Source organism: Kryptolebias marmoratus, linkage group LG1, assembly GCF_001649575.2.
Source record: "Kryptolebias marmoratus isolate JLee-2015 linkage group LG1, ASM164957v2, whole genome shotgun sequence".
NCBI lineage: Eukaryota > Metazoa > Chordata > Actinopteri > Cyprinodontiformes > Rivulidae > Kryptolebias > Kryptolebias marmoratus.
In genome coordinates this window covers 24,902,824-24,924,746 of record NC_051430.1, presented here as the reverse complement: position 1 = coordinate 24,924,746, position 21,923 = coordinate 24,902,824, and the positions used below count along the sequence as shown (strand labels likewise).

At 37.4% G+C, this 21,923-nt stretch overlaps 3 protein-coding genes across 3 annotated transcripts; 1 reads left to right on the top strand and 2 right to left on the bottom strand.

Annotated features, from left to right (window-relative positions):
* The first annotated feature begins 3,503 nt into the window (after nt 1-3,503).
* On the top strand, nt 3,504-8,660 carry agpat9l (1-acylglycerol-3-phosphate O-acyltransferase 9, like). The gene is made up of 14 exons (XM_017412243.3): nt 3,504-3,625; nt 4,007-4,208; nt 4,305-4,371; nt 5,134-5,282; nt 5,361-5,506; nt 5,843-5,917; nt 6,009-6,098; nt 6,180-6,273; nt 6,354-6,469; nt 6,789-6,844; nt 7,029-7,114; nt 7,214-7,342; nt 7,593-7,672; nt 8,073-8,660. The coding sequence occupies exons 2-14, from the start codon at nt 4,065-4,067 to the stop codon at nt 8,179-8,181; spliced, it is 1,341 nt and encodes a 446-aa protein (XP_017267732.1). The 5' UTR covers nt 3,504-3,625; nt 4,007-4,064; the 3' UTR covers nt 8,182-8,660.
* A 3,904-nt stretch (nt 8,661-12,564) lies between these two features.
* On the bottom strand, nt 12,565-14,551 carry myl7 (myosin, light chain 7, regulatory). Its single transcript, XM_017412267.3, has 7 exons — nt 14,318-14,551; nt 14,057-14,158; nt 13,404-13,479; nt 13,128-13,232; nt 12,958-13,036; nt 12,804-12,852; nt 12,565-12,711 (listed from the first exon to the last, which is right to left on the bottom strand). Exons 1-7 carry the CDS (start codon nt 14,318-14,320, stop codon nt 12,607-12,609), a joined length of 519 nt encoding a protein of 172 aa, XP_017267756.1. The 5' UTR covers nt 14,321-14,551; the 3' UTR covers nt 12,565-12,606.
* A 647-nt stretch (nt 14,552-15,198) lies between these two features.
* Nucleotides 15,199-19,892, bottom strand: gck (glucokinase (hexokinase 4)). Its single transcript, XM_017412241.2, has 10 exons — nt 19,728-19,892; nt 19,352-19,514; nt 19,102-19,256; nt 18,809-18,928; nt 18,592-18,687; nt 18,395-18,494; nt 18,118-18,301; nt 17,207-17,362; nt 16,682-16,915; nt 15,199-15,931 (listed from the first exon to the last, which is right to left on the bottom strand). Exons 1-10 carry the CDS (start codon nt 19,806-19,808, stop codon nt 15,784-15,786), a joined length of 1,437 nt encoding a protein of 478 aa, XP_017267730.1. The 5' UTR covers nt 19,809-19,892; the 3' UTR covers nt 15,199-15,783.
* Nucleotides 19,893-21,923: the final 2,031 nt, after the last annotated feature.

Below are 21,923 nucleotides of genomic sequence, written 5' to 3'. Positions count from 1 at the left end.
TAATAAAGCTCTCTAAGCAAATTAATGGATGGTCCTCAAAGGTGAGGTCTGCCCACAGATTGTTGATGTAAGCAGAGTGATATTAATGTTAAAATATTAAATATTATTATTAAAATATTAAAAACCTTAATTCTGCACAGGAGGCAGTTGATTTAAAGGTGGTTTTAGGAACCTTAACTTGTTGTAGTCATCCTGTATCATCCTCAGCTTTTTATTTTTAAGACTAATTCTGTGGTGTTTGCTTTCAGAACTTACATGCACTTATTTGCAGCCTCAAAAACTGCATGAAATAATAAAAAAAGCAAATATTTTCTGATGCATCATCTTTAAATTTATGCATTTTTGTTATCAGTTTATCTTGCACTCATTTCAGCTGTTCACTGCATTCATATACCTCTTTGTGCTATGTTTTTTTTTTCATTATTGCTTTAGGGTTTCTGCAAATGCATACCAAAAGCTACAGATTTTCAAAAAGTGAAGTAAACTCATCTCTAAAATAACATCACTTACTTTTTGTTTTCTTCTTCATCTGCAGAAACGAAAATCTAAAAGTCAAACAAAACACATCCTGTGCAAACTCATCCATTCTTTGGTTTTATTAGAGATTAGAGGGCAAACATTTGTTCATTACAAATAGGTTTTCAACAGTTACATCTATGGAAAATTCTTTTACTTTGTGCTTTTTCTTCATGTGTTGTCAATCAGCAGGATTTCTGCAGTGATATTCTCGCTTCAAAGAAATAAGGACAAATGCCTTCAAGCTGTACTTTCAGCCTCTGCTGAGTTTAGGTTTAAAGGCTTTTCTGAAGTGAGGCTTTAATCCCTTTTGGTGCACATTAAGAGTCAGTTTTTTGTGTGTGATTTATGCCTGAAAAGCCACCAAGACATGACTACATCCCTCCTGCATTGTCTCAGTCCATGGGAAACATGCAAGCAGACAATACAGTGAGCCCATAAATCGGCAGCCTGATGGCAACAATGTCTGTCAATTTATTTATTTAACCCAAGAACAAAAGAAGTTTGTATATGGTTATGGACCTACCACAGACTTATCTTCTTTAGTGTTGTTTTAATCCTGGAAAGGACATAACTGTGAGTCAAAAAGGATTTCAACAGGTTATGGTAAGGTATGTGCAAGAAAATGAGTGGCTGCACATTAAATTTCTGCTTTGGGGAAGTGTTATCTGGCAGAAAAGCTTCATGGATCAGAGAGAGGATAATTTGGGGAAATGTAGGCTCTGAATAAAAACGGGGGAAGTTCACACAAAGTTTATCTCTGAGCTGATATCAGCTGACCCCAACCTCAGCCGGCTCTGGAAGAGGAACCAATAAAAACAACACTAATGGGGCAAACAGGGAGTTCCTCTAACAGGAACCACTGAAACCAACATGCAGCATAAATAATAAGCCTTCTGTAGAAAGACATGTTGAATGAAAAGCAGCTATTTTTAGATTTAAAAGCTAACTGCTTTACTGGAAGGAACACACCCTCAGTATTAAAGCAAAAATAGTGTTTTTTATTAAACATCTGGAAAATATACCTGGTGCAAAACTGCACTCCAATATATCAGAGTTAAAATAGTCAACACTGCTTTTGTTATTTGTGAATCTTATTTATTAGAGTTGTGTATTTTGGGGTAAGAGGCTAAATGTTTAAGATCTGCTTTACAGTCAAACTTTTTTGCTGCAGAAGAAAACCCCTGAAAATTCTTCCTGACTGTAGTCCAGAAATGTCTAATCCCAGAATGAGTCACACTTTTCTTCCTCCCGGAGACATGACCCAAACTGGCCCCTTTAAGTCCTCCTGTTACACTAATGTTCAACAGACTGTGAGATGTCAGAACCTGGAAATTAATCAAGACCTTTTGTTAGTTTTAGGTGGCTGAGAGGGGCTTTAACACGTGGAGACTGTTGCCACATTCCTCATTAAGGAGTCCCTGGGTCATGCTGGAGATTAATCTGTCTGAAGAGTTTTATTTTATTTAATAGGCTTTGTGGAACCATGAATGGTTGTTTGTTTTGTTTGTCTCTATGTCTATGTCCAGGGTGTAGCCCGACTCTCACACAGAGACAGCTGGAGATAAGCACTGCTGGATGGATGGATGGATGGATGCTTTGTGGTAGATTAAGGTCAAGATTACAGAGTTACTTAAATCAATGGAACGTTCTTATTTATTTAAAAACAAAATTATACAAATATTGATAAACTGGATGCACATATACTTACCTTTAACTATTTTTTTCTAAAAAAACGGGGGAAAATACAAACAAATATAGCCCCTTTTAACAATTCTTTTTAGTGCAAATAAATATACACTTTAATTTGATTTTGTTTCACTATCCAGCAAATTGTGAGGAAAAAACAAAGTGGCTCAAACATGTATTTGTACAGACAGAAAAAACTTGTATTTCTTAGCTCTGACAAAAACTTTTCCTAAGTCTTTTTACTTTTGGTCGCAGAACTCTTTGAATCATTATGCAGATGTTGTCTGCATAATGATTCAGCGTATCAGGTGAAAAACTTTCTTGTATCAACAAGACAGGCATTAAAAAGTTGGCATTTCTTTTCCCCTCAATGTCTTGGGTCATCTTAAAAACAATAAATGGACATGCCCAGATTTGCTTTTATTCATCCACCCTTTTAAAATGCAGATTTGCATCCACTTCCTGTTTTAAGACTCAGCATTGAGCAGATCTGTGCTTCCTTCTGGCTTACCCTTTTAAAAAAATCTTGAACCGATTCAAAAGTAATACGTCTCTATAGGATGAAGCTGTTGTGTGCATGTAGGTAGCCACTTCATAAATCTAACTTCCAGCCTTTCTTTCAAATCTGACAGAAAATTAAACATTTTTTTACACATTTGAAAGAGGTAAAAAATGTAAAGTGTACGTTGCACACATATCTCAGATTACTGTATCGTGAGTTATTAAAATAAGGTGTTTCATAAAAATATGACAAATCATTCTGATTACAACGAAAATGAGAAGTAAATAATGATATCTTCCTTTAATAAAAGAAATTCACAAAGACAGAATTAAACATCCAACGATCTGACCTAATTATTATGTTCCCTCTAATAATTTATTATGACAGTTGCTTGTGTTTTTTTTTTTTATTAAGATGCTTATATTATTTTTATTTATTTATTTATTTTACAAATAAAGGACTCACTAAGGTTCACATAGTTCAGGGTTTAAATTTTATCAAAGGCAATATACAAAAAAGGTCTGGTCTTTCCTGTGTCATAAAGTTTAAAAAAATAAATTAACTTAAACAATTTAATACAGAAGAAATTCCATTGTATAGTATTTTTATTTTAAGATTCAAGCATGTTTTATGACTTTCAGCAAATTTTATTTGTGAAGATAAAAGGCAGAAATGGCTGTTTTGATTGTAAAAGTTACAGAACCCTGAGTTTAACCTTTGGAAATATGCTGATAGATTAATTATTAAAACACTGAGACAGACTGATCCACCTGGCTGCACCTCACCTGTCTGACCACCTGGGGGCGCAGGTGGCTCCGATCGGTGAACTTTGTTTATAGTAGTAAATGGGCGTGTTCGCTGCGCGAGCACAGTTCTCTGACAGAGACAGAGACACAGGACATGGACTGAGTTTGACACGTAAGTAGAACCGGTGTGATTTAAGAACAAAACAGTTCTAATTTTAGAGAATTAACCGTTTTGTTGTTGTTTAACCTCAGAAGAGCCCTTTTATTGTTTGGTTATTTAAAGATTGGGTCATATAACAGGAATACACGTGATATATATTGATCTGTGTGTTTGGCTCTGAATGTGAAGTGACCTTTTGAGACTTTAAACTTAATTAAATTAGCTGTATTTTCCCAGCTCTTACCCTTGTGACCTTTAGTCTCATTCTGTTGCCTTTAAATATTAACCACACTCCAGGATGGGTGATTTATTTTCTGTTTGTCTGCTGTTGAGGTAATTATATTTGTGGAAAAGGTCGCATAAAAACGTGTTTGTTCCCTTTCCTTTAACCAGGACCACACTACACCTGAGCCACAGGGCTGCTGAACCTCAGGGGGTGAAAAAGGTGGACATGGAGGAGTTCTGGGCAGGGGTCTTCTGGGCCATGAAGATCTGGCTGATCATGATTATCAGCCTCATCATGATCCCAGCCATGTTTGGATTCTCACTGGGCATCTCAGAGACCTATATGACCATCCTGATGAAGACTTTAAAGGTATGGCCACTCTGAGGTACATTTTTCTTCGTCATTCTCACACACTCATGCGTTTCCATGAATGTCTGAATGTCTGCTGTGTGTCCTCCACCTCAGTGGGCCACTCAGAAGATACAGAAGGCAAATGCAGAAGAACGGGCAGCCAATAATTCTCCATCTAATGGTGAGTGGACATAAAGAGATGAACTTTTATCTTTAATTGTTCGACTTGTGGGTGGATTTGATGTTTGCCGCAATGCTGAATTTCCTCATCTGTTGCATTGCAAGTTCAGACAAGCATGTTGCAACAATATTCAGCTTTTAAAAGAGCAGCTGCAGTGAGGCCAGGAGTTTTCTACATGCAACCAAATTCCTCCTAATCTAAATCTCTTTAACACAGCAGGTTTAAATTCTGTTCTTCTGAAAAAAGAAGTTTCTCGACACAGAGACTGTTAGGGTTATTTACGACAGGCTGTAAGGTGAAGTTGCTCTGGGAACTGTGCCCACAGTATCTCAGAAGTTACTCAACTCCTTATCTGTCGCTGAGCCGCACAGTGTTGCATTCTCTGCTGCAGCACATAAAGATGTCAGCAGAATTCAACTCCTCCAAAGTCCAAAGTGTGTTTATTATGCTTTTTTTTTTAAATGTGGATAAAAACTGCAGGAGATATCGCAGACAATGTTTAAGAAGTTTAGACTTTGCATGGAGTATAGAGTTTGGTACTTTAGGTTGTGAACTTTGCCAGCTATGTTGTCAGATCTGTTTGGTGGGAAGTTACGAATTGAACTCTTGTCTTTATGCTGACTCCAAACGTCCAGTCTTATCCTATCAGGAGGATCTAAGGAGATAAAATTGTCCAACTTCCAGATTGCATATAGGATCTCGACTCCTCTCAGATGGCTGGATTCCACTTTGACTGTTTTTGTTTGTGTGTTTATCCATCAGGTCTCATCCTGAGAGAAAATGGCTCCATGGAGAAGGAGTTGGGGGAACTTAGACGCAGCAGACCCAAACCCCCAGTTGGCGGGGACTTTACACTCAGCGACTGTTTTTATTTCATTCGACGAGGAATCGAGAGCATTGTAGAGGATGAGGTTTGTTTGTATTTGTTTGCGCAGCTGTCATGCAGGTCTGATTATTATCTTTTTAATTTATGTCTATTTTGGACTTAGGTGACCCAGAGGTTCACCTCAGAGGAGCTGGTGTCCTGGAACTTACTGACTCGCACCAACAACAATTTCCAGTACATAAGTCTCAAGCTGACGCTGGTCTACGGCCTCGGGATCTTTGTGAGATACTGCATCCTTGCTCCACTTAGGTAAATGAATCCTGAATGAGTCTACTTTCTGCAAAATTAAGTTCTGGCTCTGATTGCTATTAAAGTACAGGGTGTACTTAATTTGCAAATGTAGAACATGTTATTATATTTTTTTATTATATCCTGATGTTCAAAGGTTTTCATAACCTTTAACCATGACTGAATGTCTCTGCTTTAATGACTTTAATTTAGGTGCTACATTTTGAACTTGCCTCCAAGCCTTTGTCTTCAGACCCAGGCTCTTTTAGCTTTTTGGCTTACAAATTATTTTTTTTTAAGTTTCTTTTTACTAGCGTGCTGCTTAAAATGAAGTTTACTGTTTCCCTCTCTCTTCAGGATAACTCTGGCCTGCATCGGCCTGAGCTGGTTGGTAATCGGAACGACTGCAGTTGGATTTCTCCCAAACTGGAGGTGACCACAACTCATCCAAAGACAACATCGCAGGTTAAATGGCGTCCTCTTAAATTTCACTAAATGTGTCCACTGAAATGTTTATTTTTAGGATAAAGTTCTGGCTCAGCGAGTGGGTCCATATCATATGCTACAGGATCTGCGCTCGAGGACTCTCTGCTGCCATTCAGTACCACAACAGGTATCCTCTCCTTAAATGCTGCTCTGAAAACATCAAATTTAGATTTGCAGTGTGACTTCACTTTTCTTGTTGTGATCACAGAGAAAATAAACCTAAAAAAGGAGGGATCTGCGTTGCCAATCACACCAGTCCAATCGACGTCGTGATCCTGTGCAACGATGGGGGTTACGCCATGGTAGGCAGAGAAACGGGCGGCAGCACGTGTTTTAAAGATATTCTGTTTTAACATTTGTCTCCTCAACGTGCGATTCTCAGGTGGGTCAGGTCCATGGAGGTCTGATGGGGGTGCTTCAGAGAGCCATGGTGAGGTCTTGTCCTCATGTCTGGTTTGAGAGATCGGAGATGAAAGATCGCCATCTAGTGACCAAAAGGTTTGTGTTCTGACGCTGAAACACGTTTTTTCAGTCAGTGTCTTTTGCCATTTTGTCTTTTAGTGGCTGTTTTGAGTTTGAGACATGTTGGCATTTTTCTGGCTGTAAAAACTTTTGAAGCTTTTTGTTTTTCTATCCAGACATGACCTAAAGGATTTCTTTTTTTTTTTTCAAGCTTGCAGTTCGGATGTCTAATATCTTATTGTGTTACTTCTTTCCAGACGGTTCATGTATCATCTCAAATATAACAAAATAAAGTTACATTATTTATATACTGGTGTGAGGAAGGGGTTTGCCTTACCTTTTGTTTTGTTTCCAGGCTGAAGGATCATGTGAGTGACAAGACAAAGCTTCCCATATTAATATTTCCTGAAGGTAGGTGTGACCATGTTACTTATTTCCCGGCGTGTTTGATGTTTATAACATCGAAGACTCTTTGATGGTTGGTATTTCAGCTCATGTCCGAGAGCAGTCTGACCACTGAGTTGTGACAAATAAGTAGATATTTTGTTAAAATGGGAGGAGCTCACTCAGGCTGTCTGATGTCTGGTTTCTGCAGGAACCTGCGTCAACAACACGTCTGTCATGATGTTTAAAAAGGGAAGTTTTGAAATTGGAGGAACAATATATCCTGTAGCCATCAAGGTATTCCAGTTTTGCCTCTGCACTGATATATTTTTTCAGTCTGCTGAGTTTCATGTTTCTGCAGCTAACTGCCTGCGTGTTTTCCACCTTTTTGTTTAGTATGATCCGAAGTTTGGAGATGCTTTCTGGAACAGTTCCAAGTACAGCATGGTGAGTTACTTGCTGAGGATGATGACCAGCTGGGCCCTCGTCTGCAACGTCTGGTACCTGCCCGCCATGCACCAACAGGTTTGTGTTACAGCCAAGTCCAACTGCTCCACGTTTGCACCCATAAAGTCAATTTTTATTTCAGAAAGCATTACGTTTAATTAAAATAATTTCCCCTCAAATTTTGCTTTCACCTTTACTTTTTCCATAAATCTAGGTTTTAAAAAGTGGGTCCACAGGATGTGGCTGTATTAGGAGCATAATTTCCACACATCAGGTGTAATAAACACATATTCATGAACTGAATTTGTTCTTTATGTTGTAATCTCAGGAGGGGGAGGATGCTGTCCAGTTTGCCAACAGAGTGAAATCAGCCATAGCTCACCAGGGAGGGCTGGTGGATCTACAGTGGTGAGCTTCAAATGTTCTTCTCTTTAAGTTCATTAAATCTCTGTGGTGTGATTGAGGGGTGTTTGTGGAAACAGACTGAGCCTCATTCTAAATAAATTAAACAAAAAAAAAATCACAATCAAATTCAAAACAGGAACCTCGGGTTATAATTCTGACTGATTTCCTTTGTATAATTACATCACTTCTTGTGGAATAAAGAAAACTTTTATATGCCTAAATTAGGGCTTCAGTTTTGTGTTGTGTTGTGAATAATCTGCAGACTCGATTTCTCTTTTTACTCTAAATAAGTTTGAGATTTGTATCGTCCCGACAGATTAAAGTGTGATTGCATGTTTATGACTCCATTTAATTGAATTTAAACCATAATAAAGTGACACCAATTCTCCATCTGCCCCTGCAGGGACGGAGGCCTGAAGAGGGCAAAGGTGAAGGACACGTTTAAGGAGCAGCAGCAGAAGAAGTACAGCAGCATGGTGGTGGGAGACGACAGCAGCAGCAACAGTGACTGAGATTGTTTTCAGTTTAACGCACAAACCCTCCGTCTTGTTTCTAAAGAACATTAAACTACACTCCTGTGTCCTCACATCATCTGGACCTGACGTGGAACGCAGCAAGACCAAATGGACTCAAACACATGTAGCTCCCAGGTGTGTCAGTGGGAAAGAGGAAGGAAACACGAGTGCAATATGGAACATTTGAACATTACTGGAGCAGAGAAAAGGGAAAACTTTTTCTTTTTTTTTTACTGCTGCTTAAGATATTGATTGTTTTGACTAAGTATTAATGCTGAAAAATTTCATAGAATGAAACTTGTGGTTAAAGAAACTGGAAAGTGTCTTCATTTATTTTTTATTTTTTGTTCTTTTCTTTTCTTTTTTTTTATAAATTTCAGCCTACAAATTGCAAACCAGTTTATGTACAGTTATGTACGGGCAAAAATAGCCTTTGTCATAATAACATTATACATTAAAAAAATACTGACATTCAAGTGATTTAACCACATTAAATATTCACTTTTACATGTTTAGATTTTGCATTGAAACGTCAGTACAATTAATGCTTTTGTGCCTAATACTGTCAGAGTTTTCAGTTGGACTCTAATCTGCTGGGTTGTTTTGATAACTCAGTTGTTGGGTCACAGGTTGGGTTGGTTTGACCAAATATTGGGTCAAAAAGTTTAACCCAGAGGTTGGGTCGGAGATGAGCCATGTCAGTTCTTCACAGTCCGTCATTTTAAGCCAGAAGCTGACTGAATCAGACCGACCTCTGCTTCAAGATGTAATAAGTAGGAAGATGTTTAATCTGGTTGGCTTTGGTAATGACATTAGTTGCCCTAGACGGTAAGTTTAGGTTCCTACAAAAACATTAGTTGGCGCTAACTAGCTGATGTTTATAGCTGTTAGTACCAGCCCAAGTTGTAGTCATCTAATAACCCAGATTTTGAATTTTTTTTAGACTCAACTGTTTAGTAGCTTTAATTCAACCAATTAGTCATTTTAACCCAGTTTTTAGGGGGAAAGATAAACCTAGTATCAGATACAAATCAGTTTTTAACATGTTCATAGTAACTGCTCAGAATTTATTATTTACAAAGGAAACCCGACCCTCCTCTCTGTTCACAACAAAACAGCTGTCTGACTTTGGCACCTCGTAGGTTACTAATAATTTGTAAAAATAAAACAAAAAAAGTCCAGATACTATCCCTTTATAGTACAACACACAGCTTAGATGTTTTGGTCGTCTTCCCTTCTGATGCTGGTCCTGAAGTGGAATTCTGAGTGCCTTCATGTTTCTGTGTTACTTCCTTTTCAGCCCCTAAAAGCAAATTCAAAGAAACTTATTTTAAGGTTCTGCAAGTGTCTAAATCTTTATTTTTTTTAAGGTGTTTTGTGTCCTCACCTTCATCATGCTTGTGATGACTCAGCCTCGTGCTCTGTGTTAAACCAACGAAGGAGATAAAGTTCACAGATCAGTTCGTTAACATCAGTAATTTAAGAGTCTCTGAAGGATGACGTCACCTACCTGCTCAATGTTGGCTTTATTCTGCATTTGTTTCAGTTCCTGATACCTGCAATTGTTTTGGCAAAGAGAAAGTTTTATGTTGCTGCAGAAAACCTCCCCCCCAGCAGAGCTAATTCCTGTATATAATATGGAAGATAACTCCTTATTTCTTGTTTTGGTGAATAACTAAAGCTCTACAGAAATATTTATGAGTTGCTTTAGTGGCTCACGTGTACTTCTTTCTCTCTGCACAGTTCTAATGACAAACAAGACGTTGCTGAATTAGTCGGGCAAAGTTTAAAATAACCTTTTATCTATAAGCAAGCATAGAGCTTTTGGGGGGGTATAATGCCAGAAACCCTCCAAAAAAACTCTGGGCTAAAAGCATCTGTTTTTCATGGTTAATATTGAAATAGATACCTAATTTCTGTATAAATACAACTGCTATCTACGAGTTCAAACATCAGCAGTAGCTCTAGTCCTGGTTTCTGTGTTACATTTTGTGAATTATTATTTTAACAGTGGCAGGTGTATTTCTGTGTCCTGATGCAGTAACACTCACTGAAGCAGGTAGGAGTCATGTTGATGGATGACAGGTTGAGCCCTCAGTCCACCAGGTGTCCATCTAATGCTTGTATCTACTCCTACATCCACCCTGCCTGATGCTCCAGAGGCGATTGGCATCTCTGCCAGCAGAACCACATGTCAGAAAAAAAAAAAAAAGAAAAGCTGATGATGACGAAGAAGAAACGCTCACAGTCAACCGGATTCCAACCTTTTGTTGCAAATGTTGCAGAAATACAAGCTTGTCTTGCAGAATTTCACACACAAGCTTGGAGCGGGCTGCTGAGTGAGCTGGAAAATGCGGCAGTGGAGTTTTTGGAGGCATTTGTTGTTGTATCCATGGTAACAGCGCTCTCAAAGGAAAACAGCAGCGGTGAGGCCTCTGGGACTTTCCTTTAATTTACTTTACTTTCTTTTATCTACTAAGAAACACAACTTTGTTTTGAGGAGCATATCGTTGTAGAGAAGCCTTAAAAGGGTTTTATTATAACACTCCTGATAAACAAACATTATTTTACTTTAACTTTTTAAGCTGCATGTAAGCTGAAGTCAAACTATAAAATACACCAAACATTTTTTTAAATGTTTGCATCTTTATGTTCTAGAATATCACCACACTGAACCATATTGTGTTTTTCTTTACAACTTCTTGGCATTTAATACTTCTTTTCTATAAACTCTTACTGTTATACTTTGTGAAAGATTTACTGTATATACGCTGACTTGGATGTTGTTCATATAGTTTTATTTTATTTGGCTGAATACGACAGTGACGTAACCAGAGACAAATTCCCAGGTGAGCCTGACTGAAAGTAGATGGGCCACTACATTTACCATAGTTTTTTGAATACATGGAAAATGTTTATTTGTATGTTGTTTCCGTTGTCTGTAGAGATATACTGTACTTCTGCAGGCCTTATAATTAAATCTGGGTTGCTTGATTTAATTATACTTGGTTTAATTACTTAAAGAACAAACTGTAATTATTATATTAACAGATCAAAAAGACAATCTTAAAATAATATAAGACAATCTTATTAAATATCTTACTAAATAGTTTAAATAATTATTTACTTAGAGACAGCTGGAGATAGTTACCAGCTTCCCATGACCCTGTATGGAAGAGCAGGTCAAAAAATTAGATGGATGGGGTTGTAGAAGCTTCTTTCTATGTTTATTAATGTGCACAGAAACAAAATAAATAAATAAATAAACAACAGGAAATTGTACACAAATCGTTCCCACATTCTCAGACTGCTACTGCTGGTGTTTCTTGCACTTTCCAGCATTAGTTATGATGCATAACCAGGAGATACAAAACGGCTTTATGGAGGAAGGAAGGGATGTAGACTTAAACATTGTCTTCGTCAAGAGTTTAAGGTCCCTGTCAATAAAAATGGATGATCCTGGAGTGAAGGAATGCAGTGAATACAGTCATATGATTTTCATTGAAACATGGCTGCCATATGTTGCAGACTCCAGTGTTTCTGCACCAACGTTCAGAGAGAGAGAGCTGTAAGAATAAAGCAAGAGGGAATGTGTTGCTTCTAAAAACAGACACTCTAAACATTCCTTTTGTCCATGTTATCTACCAGGAAGGAGCATGATGTGACATTATCAGCTCAGCTGCAACACTCATAATTCAAAACCAAAAATATCTAGAAAATAAAATCAACACGTCTCTTCCTGTTACAGTTCTAACCTTTGAACAGTTTGTCATTTATTTTTTCTTAGTAATTCATCTTGCAACCTTATCATTTACTTTTGAGGACTATATATTTTTATTCATTAAATATATTTCAGGTAATTAATCATTAATACACATGTTTAGGGTCTGAGTTATTGGACATGTTGATCTGTGTAGAGACACACAAGACAAACGACCATGAACATAAAACTTCCTATGGTGAATTTAAAATCACAAATGCTCTAAGATATAACCATGATCTAATTTAACCTGGAAATGTCCTGTGTCTTTAGTAGGAAGTTGGATTATTAGGAGAACACCCACCTCTGCACAGGGAGAACATGCAGACTTTACAAATTCAGTTTTTCCTCAGTATTTTATTTTATGCTTCATGAATCATTTGTTTCTGGATGGTATAAATTGAATTTTTCAATAAAAAATATTTAAAATGATTCCCAGGAGTGATACCTGTACCCTTTTTTCATGAGTCCAACGCTTTATTTACATTAACAATCAATGTTCCAGTTCTCAAAACCAACAGACATTATTGCAAATCTTTGAGTAAATCAGAAATTTCACTGTTTTTTTTCCAACAATGACATGCTTTTGTACCCAAAGCTACAGATTTGAACCAGTTCTGAATGTGTTTAGTTGATTTCTAAAGACAAAAGCTCTTTTTTTTTTAGGATTCTTCCTTCTCATCTCCGTGTGTGATGATGTAGCAGAGCTGCTTGTAGTCGATGTTACCAGCTGGGTCAATCGGTGCAAGAGTGAAGGCCTGATCCACCTACAAGTTCATGGAGTGAACATTTGATAGCTGATATTGATCAAAATGTATAAATTTTAACTCTCTGTGTGGAAAAGTAAAGACAGACAAACCTCTTCTGATGTGAATTTGTCAGCCTGGTTCATCAGCAATCGTTTAAACCTGAATTCAAAAGACAAAAATTGTAAAAAATAATGAGAATTAGGATAGTGTAATGTAACTGATGTTGTGAAAAATATAAATTCTTATAAATTAAATGTTTCTTACTCATCCTTATTGACAAAACCTGTCCCTTTTGGGTCAAAAGGTTTGAAAGCAGCAAGTATGGTGTCTTCTGGATCAGTACCTGGAGGAAAATAAAAAAGAAATAATCCTTCAGAAAAATCTAAGAGTTCTTCATTAAAAAATTAATTTGATTTGTCTGGAAAGTCTCTCACCGTTGAGTTTTTCCCCAAAAAGAGTCAGAAAGACAGTAAAGTTGATGGGACCCTTCCCTTCATTCAGCATCGCTTCCAGCTCCTCGTCTTGGACGTTTAGTTTCCCTGATGGAGACACGTTCACATGACTTAAATATAAATTAAAACACTAAACGGAAACATTAAGAGAATTCACATACTTTATTTATTTTTTACTAATCAATCTCAACACACCGATTTGTCTCATTGAAAAAACAGAAAGGGAAAGGTTTTAGGTTTTGAAATAAAATAAAATACCCAGCTGAGCGTAGGTCTCCTTCAGGTCCTGTTTTTTAATAACACCGTCTCTGTCCTGATCAATGCAGCCAAACGCCTGCAGGACGAAACATAAGAGACGTTTATCATTATAAAGAACAACAAAGGAAAATCATTAAAAAAAAAACAAAAAAAAACATTTGATTATCTTTTTTTATTATTAATATGTTTGTTTGTTTCCAGCAAGACCAACAGGGAAATTGTCATTTGTTAGAATTACAATGAGGAAAAATCAGTATAAAGATCATCTGAGGCAAGTTTAGTTTCAATGCAGTGCTGTGAAAATTATTGTAGTTATGAATAAGGTTCATTTATCACTTCTTGTTTTTCTTTACATTTTTGTTGCTATTTTGGAAATTAAGACAAAATTGTAATTTTGGTTTGCATATTTTTGCACTAAATATAAACATTTGAAATTAATAAAATACTGAACATTTTCAATCCAGCACCTGTTTGGGTTCTGTTGCTCCCCATCAAATGTGTTGCATATATACACTCTCCTCATCCATTTGTTTTTTTTCTAAAAATAATGAGTAATATTTGAATTTTTGCCTTTGTTGCATAAATCTAAAAAGCCTAAATACTATACATGCCTAAAAAAACAATCATTAAAGTGTATGAATGAAAGTCAGTACCTCCTTGAACTCTTGTATCTGCGACTGCTCGAACATGGAGAAAACGTTGGAGCAGGACTTCTGAGCTCCCCTCTGTCCCTTTTTGGAGGCCTTTTTACTTGCCTGAGACGTTGAACACAAACGGTCACAAAAACTATCATGAAGTTGGCAAAAACCCAGGTCACATATCAGTAAAATATTGCTCTTGTATTCAATTCCTTTAATAAAGTCTTCACTGGCTGAAAGGACCAAAAAAATACTAAAAGATTTGTATAAACTTACCATGTCTGAATGACTGTATGTGGACTCTCAGCTGAAGTGTGATGCTGGGGTGGGTTTTATGTAAGGCCGATCTTATCTGCCACCCTCCTATAATAGCTTACGGTGGGCAGCAGAGCCCCTTACATGGCCATGTCTGCTCTCTGTGTGTCACTGAGGTGAACTGATAAGAGGGGAAGCAGGCAGGATTCCTCTGGGCTGAAAGCAGAGATACTGAAAGCAAAGAGCTGTGGAGAGACAGACGAGCGTGACCTCTCACCCCTGACAGCCGCTCAGACTAATAATGTGTGGTGAGAGTAAGCTCTAAATCTAAAACTTTTACTCTTTGTGCATGACAGAGCAAGACGTTTTTTACAAACAGGTTGTTCGGGTTTTTTTAGCCACAGGCTGTAATGCTGCTGCTTCATTAAACAACTACAAAAAAAAGCACTGTCTTCTCAGACTACAGAAGATACACAACATCCTGCTGCAAATACAAAAGCAGCTGAGCATTCTCAGAAAAAAGGCTCCAGTTTGAACCTTCTTGTGGACAACCAGTGTTGTATTTTTACCTCACTCTACAGCTCGCAAAAGTAGAATTCAATAATCCAGATTTAGAGAAGAAAGATGAGTTTGGTCAAGACTATCCTGACTTAACCCAGTTTCTAAGTTTTGTGACACAGTTCCCAAACCCTCAGGTTACAAACCTACATATGTCCCAGAATGGCAACACTGTTTGGCTTATTTCTTCTTCTCAAAATCTCCATAAATATTTGGGATAAATTTTGACAATTTCCTTAGAAAACATTTTATTTTAGTTAATGACACTTTCCCCCCATATCTCTGAAGTTATCAAAAGATATTCAAATGTGAATGAAAAATAAATCATAATGCAATATTTTTGATTAGGATGTTTTACTTTATTTACAGTTTAGCTTATACAAATCCAAAGCAACTCTCATTTTACACATAAGAAAAAAAAAACATACGACACATTGTCAGTAAGTTGTACAATTTTAAATAAGAGATACTAACAAGAGTTGCACATAAAAGCAATGAAACTGATTTAGTGATAATTTACAACAACATTTACAAAGTTTTTGTGTTGAACATTAACCAAGATGCTCTGGTTTAATACGCACAGACATTATTATGTTAGTCCTGTTTAAAAGGTGCAGTCTGCACTACCAGCTGACCAAAGTAAAGCTTGTATCTGAAATAAGCTTTCATATTAAAAATACAACAGTAAACAAACTCCTAAAGTTCAGAAACATTACAACTGCCGAAGTGTGATAAAATACCATTAAATAGAGTCTATAACACAAGTGATTTGTTACTCCTTGTCCTCAAATCTTCCAGTGGTTAGAACTCAGTTCGCTCACAAACATCCCTAAACTTTTAAAGTGCCTCAGCAACACATCTGTGGAGAGGCCTTCGTCCTCCAAGCAGGGTCCAGGCTTTTTGCACCACTCTTGAGTGCATAGCTCTCGTTACGGTGTCAGCAGGCAAGCTGCCATCTTACAGGCCACTGCTGAGATAAGAGCTGCTCCACGGCCGCTGCCCTCCTCCGACTGGATGAAGGTGATCTCACTGTGAGGAGTGAGCTCTCTGACTGTTTTGTGGAACCGGTCACGGAAACTGAAATATAGAAGCATCCAGATAGTATCAGTCAATACTAAATCATCTTTGGTTCATAGCTTTCAAAGTAGGGTTCTGTGGGAAGGTTATAAACACTATCTTGTAAACTGACATCAATTTGGAGAAACAGATAAAAGCTAGTTCGAACACCGCTATGACCAAAGTAGATTTCTGCTGTTTTAAATTAACTGTAGTTTTAAAAATTCAAAGTAAGTCATGCAAACAATATTTTCAAAACCTTTACATCACCATCTGATACTTCTGCAGGAAGTGCATCATGCTGCACTGGAAGCTAGCTGTTGCTGCTGCTATTCACACTTATAAAAAAACCATAAAACTATGTAAATAATCATGTGATGCCAAACTGATGATGATGATTTATAAAATACTGTTCACGTGAACCGATACAAAACGTTTGACACTGAAGTTGTTTTAAGACTGGAGAAATTCACTTGTCTTTTGCTTATCAGTCCTTTCAGAATTAAACTCTATTCCTTCAAACTGAAGTCTATCTATAACAGGTAAGATAATAATTGTTCATAAACTTTCCATTGAAACACACTTTAAAAGATCTGAGCTATCACGTCCTGCAAAATCCTTGGTTATGTCAAAATTCCTGACTTTATTAAATTGCATTTTAGGAGGTTTAATATAAAATAAACAAACAATAATCAAAATCTTCATATTTTCATATTTATTATATGAAGAAGAAGCACCATTTTTTTCCCCCACACACAGATTGATACTCACTATGGATGCAGCTTGTAGACAGATCCATCAACCCCAACTGTGATCTTCAGGACGTCCTGGCTGCGTCGCTCCCGCATCTGGTTGATGACCCCAGCGAGGCCTGCGCCGCACATGAGAGCGGAGCGAGTGGAGACGCTCTCACAGACCAGCCGCACGATGTCGCAGTCCAGCTCAGAGGGTAGGACACCCAGAGAGGAGAGGATGTTGTAGATTTGCTTTCTGTCCCCAGAATCACTGAATAAAAACAACCAAAAACCAAAATTTTACAAAATAATTCTAAGAAATACATACATACTTATTGGAGAAACACAGCGTTTAAGTATTGTATATATTGCAAGAATTAAAACACATCAAACTGCCTTTGAATATAAACAATGTCATGCATGATTGTGTCATTAGAACAAAAAGTTGCTTTGTATCTGCTTTTATGCATCTGAAGTGATTGTTTGTATAATGTCTTATCATCTTGGTTGACTGGATTTTATGATCAGGAAATGTTCCCATCATAAACCTGTCGATGCTCACCTTTCCATCTGCGAGACAAAGCGTGTTTCAAAGCTGCCGCGTGTCTTCAGCAGCTCCGAGGCTTCGCCGTTAAACAGCAGGTTTTCGTTCACCAGCTTCATCAGGACGAGCCTCACCAGCTCCCCCATGTACTTCCCACTGATCAGTTTCTCGTATCTACGGGAGGAAGTAACGAGAGAAGAGAGAAGTGGTTTTAAAAAAGGTAGAAATGCTGAGAGGAACGGTGAGGAACACTGATCCAAGAAAGAAAGAGGATGTGTGAGTTAGAAAGCACATGAGCAAATAAAAGCCTGACTTCTAGACTAAGATCATCTTATGCTGATGTTGTAGATGTTTTAATCAAACCTTGAAAATAATATTATGTGCAAGATTAGGAGATGTTACTCTCAGAGTATGTTTTGAAAGACTCTCAGCTACTACCACATCAATAACAATTGCCTTTCTCTACAAAGGTGGAGACAGACCAGATGAGGAAGACAACATCAAGTCCAAAGTGACAGCAGTTGTCTGTGTGAATGGGCTGCCAGGGTAAAAAGGTAAACAGCCATTAGGCTTACAGGCACTGTGGCAAGCAGCAGAGAGGGATCATTAATCTGACATCTGCACCTGCCGGCTGACCGCTGACGTAAGAGGGCTCTCTGTTCATCTGCTAACATCCTGAGGAAATGAGATGGTAGCTTGGCAACTTTACAAATGAGGTTGAGTCAGCTGAGAACTGCCAGAGACGGGGGTGATTAATTCATCAAAACAGCGTGAGTGAGTGGGGGAGGGAGGGGGTGGCATGTTTGCAACAACAATATAAGTTCTCTCGGCCCTTGTCCTGATTGCCCTCAGTAGATGAAGCCGTGTTCGAATGTCTGCGTGCACGTAAAGGTGTTGAATGTTTAAATTTAATGCATCTGTTTACTCACAGCTGGTGGCCGGGGTTGATCGAGGCCTCATCCACCACTCTGTCGTACTCCAGTCTGAAGTCCTCCAGCTCGCCGTTGTCTCCAAACGCCCCCCACTCTGTGTTCACACACATCCTGCCCTCCTCCCCCTCCACCAGCTCCACAGTCTTCATCTCCTCCATGTAGCATACATTACAACCAGTACCTGGTTTTCAAGAGAAACAACAGATAAGTGTAAGTGTAAGAGGCATCGGTTTTTGTAAGCTCGCGGCGCTCGCACATGTTTAAATCTTCTTACCGACAATCATCCCAACTTCACAGCTGCGGTCCTCATAATAGCAGGAAATCATGGTGGCTACTGTGTCGTTCACCATGGCAACCACATCCATCTCAAACTCCTACGTGACATGACAATGCATCAGGGTTTCCCTCCTGTACAGGTGTTGTTGCATTGCTTATGAAGCAAGGAAAGAATAATCAGCATCATTCACTCACCCCTCTTCTCTTGATTGCATCTCTGAGCAAACCCACAACGTTGTTCCCTTCTGCCCCAGAGGCTTTAAAGCCTTTGGTCCAGTTGAGCAAGATTCCCTGTGGAAAAAAATTATTAATAGAAAACTTTAGAAATTTTTAAAAATCAGGCAAATAAAGAAAATCAGAATAGTTCATGTTTAACGTGAGGGGAAAACACAGCTGTTGTCATCCATCCTACCTTATCAAGGTCCTCGTGACGGACTGGAAAAGAGAAGGTGAATCCCAACGGAAGCTTCTTGTGCTTGATGTGGTGTTTGCCCAAAAAGTCAGACATACACTCTGCTATGTAGTCAAACAGCTGTAGAGACAGAGAAATAAAACAACGATTGGCCTCGCTGATTTTCGATAATTTAGGTTTTACTTGTTTCAAATCAACCTTAATTATTTACTCCACTAAACTTGAAAATTATTAGTGCTGAAAAAAATATCTCATTGAGATTGAAAACAAAAAAAAAACTTCTGGTTACTGACCATTTCAGCAGTCCCCGTCATTGTATCTTCAGGAATAGAGTACATCTGGTGTTTAGTCTCCACCTTAAAGCTCCTCTCCTCGTCTTCACCCACTTTCACAAGCATCACACGGAAGTTTGTCCCTCCGAGGTCCAGAGCCAAGAAATCCCCCACCTCTGTCCCAACAGAGCAGATCATATTATTAGCTTCTTCTTTCTTTTAATGTAAAGGCTATTGTTTTTCACTTTTCCAAGAATAATATTTTTTCTACCTGATCCCTCTGGGGTGGAGCAGACAAACGTTGGAAGCATTTTGATGCTGGCCTCTTCGTGCGTCTCTAAGCGCAGCCCTCTGCTCATTTCATGCTGCATCCTCCTCATAACTTCTTTGAGCTCTTCTTTATTCAGCCTGAACTCTGACAGAATATGTTCCACCTGCAATCAGAGGAGTAAATAGTAGGTCAAAAGCAGCACATAGGCAAAACTTTCCCTATTGTGACAATTTTCTAGGATTTTATGGTAAAGAAGCAGAGTAGGGAGCAAAAAAGTGACCACCTACTGGACTGTCTGCACAATTTCTTCTCCTGAGAGAAGTTCTAAAAACAAAAAAACTTTTTTATATGACTGCAGGCAAAAAGCAGATCTTACCATAAAGATTTTTTCAACCACTTCGTCGTAGCTTCCTGGCATCTTCACCATCTGGCCAAAATGACTGCTGATACACGGCATCTTGACGGACTCAGTTAAAACAAGCCTGGGTGTGTTTCTAGGAATAACGAAAGGGTGTGTATGTATGTGTGTGTGTGTGTGTGACAAGAGTCAGTGGTGTGAGTATGGTGAGATCTGCAGCTGCTTTTATGCCCAGGTGAAGAGGGCTGGAAGAATTGAATGCCCTCCCCTTCTCCACATCAACCCATCTGGTGATGAAGGTTCAAGCAAACAAACCCACCCACACAGACTCAGAAAGATAAAACCTTGTTTAAAACCATAAAACAATAAAAATGTTATGTATCTTACCTGATTTCAAATGAATTACCATATCTATGTCTGGCAAAACATTTGTTATTTCTTAATCAACAACAATATACTGCAGTTTTTCCTCTTTTATAAAAGCAATTTAAAATAAAATGTAGTTAATTATTTAATTTCTTTGCTTAAAAAAGTAAATCAATTAAAAACAAATTATATCATAAAACTGATATGGTAATAATGTCATTATTATGACTGAATGAATATTGTAAACTACATATTTTATGGTTAACAACAATCTAAAACAAATCATAGTTTCTGACAATAAACACAATCATGTTTTAGGCCTGTTTAAAATTCTAATTTGGGGTTTTAGGCTTTGAGAATTTTAGACTTTTGTGATTAACAATGAAAAAGTTTTTATTCAAGGAATTTATTCAGAATTTTGACCAAAAAACAAACAAAAACAAAAAATAAAAGTTAAAACATCAGTGCAAATGTCAATACTGCTGCAGTTTTTATAAAAAATCACAATAAAAACACCTTTTTAAAATTGTAATTTGATTTCAATAATTGTTGTTAATTGTCAAAGTATAACTCAGAAACACATTTCACCTGAAAAAAATAACATAAAATGAAAATTTCCCTAAACATTTTTCCTTTTTGTGACATAGAAATGATTTGTGAGACAGTTGAAGAGTCAAATCAAATAAATCTGAACACATATTTAGCTACATAAAAACCTGCTTTCCGTAATCAGAGGGATATGGTGCAACATTACAGATTTACTCAATGGGTCACAGAGTTCCAAGTGAATTTTTAAAATTAGAAACAGGCCTAAAATTAGCAGCAGAGAGGGATCAGTGACCTCTTAGACTAGCAGTAGGATGCTAAAGGTGAAGGCCTCCGGTGCTTATCAGCTCCCATGGTTAAACAGATGACAGATCAGAGCTTTTTTTAGATTTGACCTGTCAGGACTAAAATTAAAAAGTCAAGAAAGCAAACCTCTCCCCCAGTGATCCCCACAGATTTAAATCAAAAGATGAGGATGTCTGATTTAATTACTCATATAAATAATTTGTCTTTCCAGGAAGATCAGTATCCCTAATGATTTAAACAGAATTAAAATGTCCTAAAAATTGAATTGATTACTTTAAGGAATGAATGTAAGTTTTTCTTTTTTAGACTGTCGTGTATTTTCTTAATCCATTTTAAAACATACAAAGTCAAGGTTTTACTAAAGCCTCTCAAATTCTTTTTATAGAGAAATACTTATTTCGGGGTTAAGAAATTAAAATTGTTTTGTAATGGTTTCCAAAACTTTAAGGAGGCTTTTAAACATAATTTATGAATTTTTAAACATTTTATTAAACAGAGCCTGAAGTCTAAAAAAATTAAAAAGAAAAAGATTTTTTATATTTTGTTCTGAAATCGAGAGGTGAATAAAACAGGTAATTTTATAATTTTATAATGTATTCTTTATGGCTCAGGCAAGACTTCTGCCTGCCTTTGTTTGATTTTTACTTGACCTTATAGACAAGTGGTTCCCAAAGTTAGGGTCAGGAACCCACTTAAACCTTTGAAGGGAGGATGTCCAGACAAAATCAAATTAAATGTAATAATAGCATAGTCCTGACATTTATATTCTGAAAGAATAAATACAAAAATCATGAATTAATTTAAGTATAAGCTGTTAAGGCTGTTTGTATTGTCATTATGTCCTTGTTTAATAAGGTTATTATATCATTAGTCATATTTGGGGTCACAAGTCTTTGTCGCTATTTTTTGAGGGTCTAAAGCTGAAAAATAGCTGTTATAAACTGTCCGAACATACACTGAGTTTTTAATTATTGACGGATTAAAACTGCTGAACAG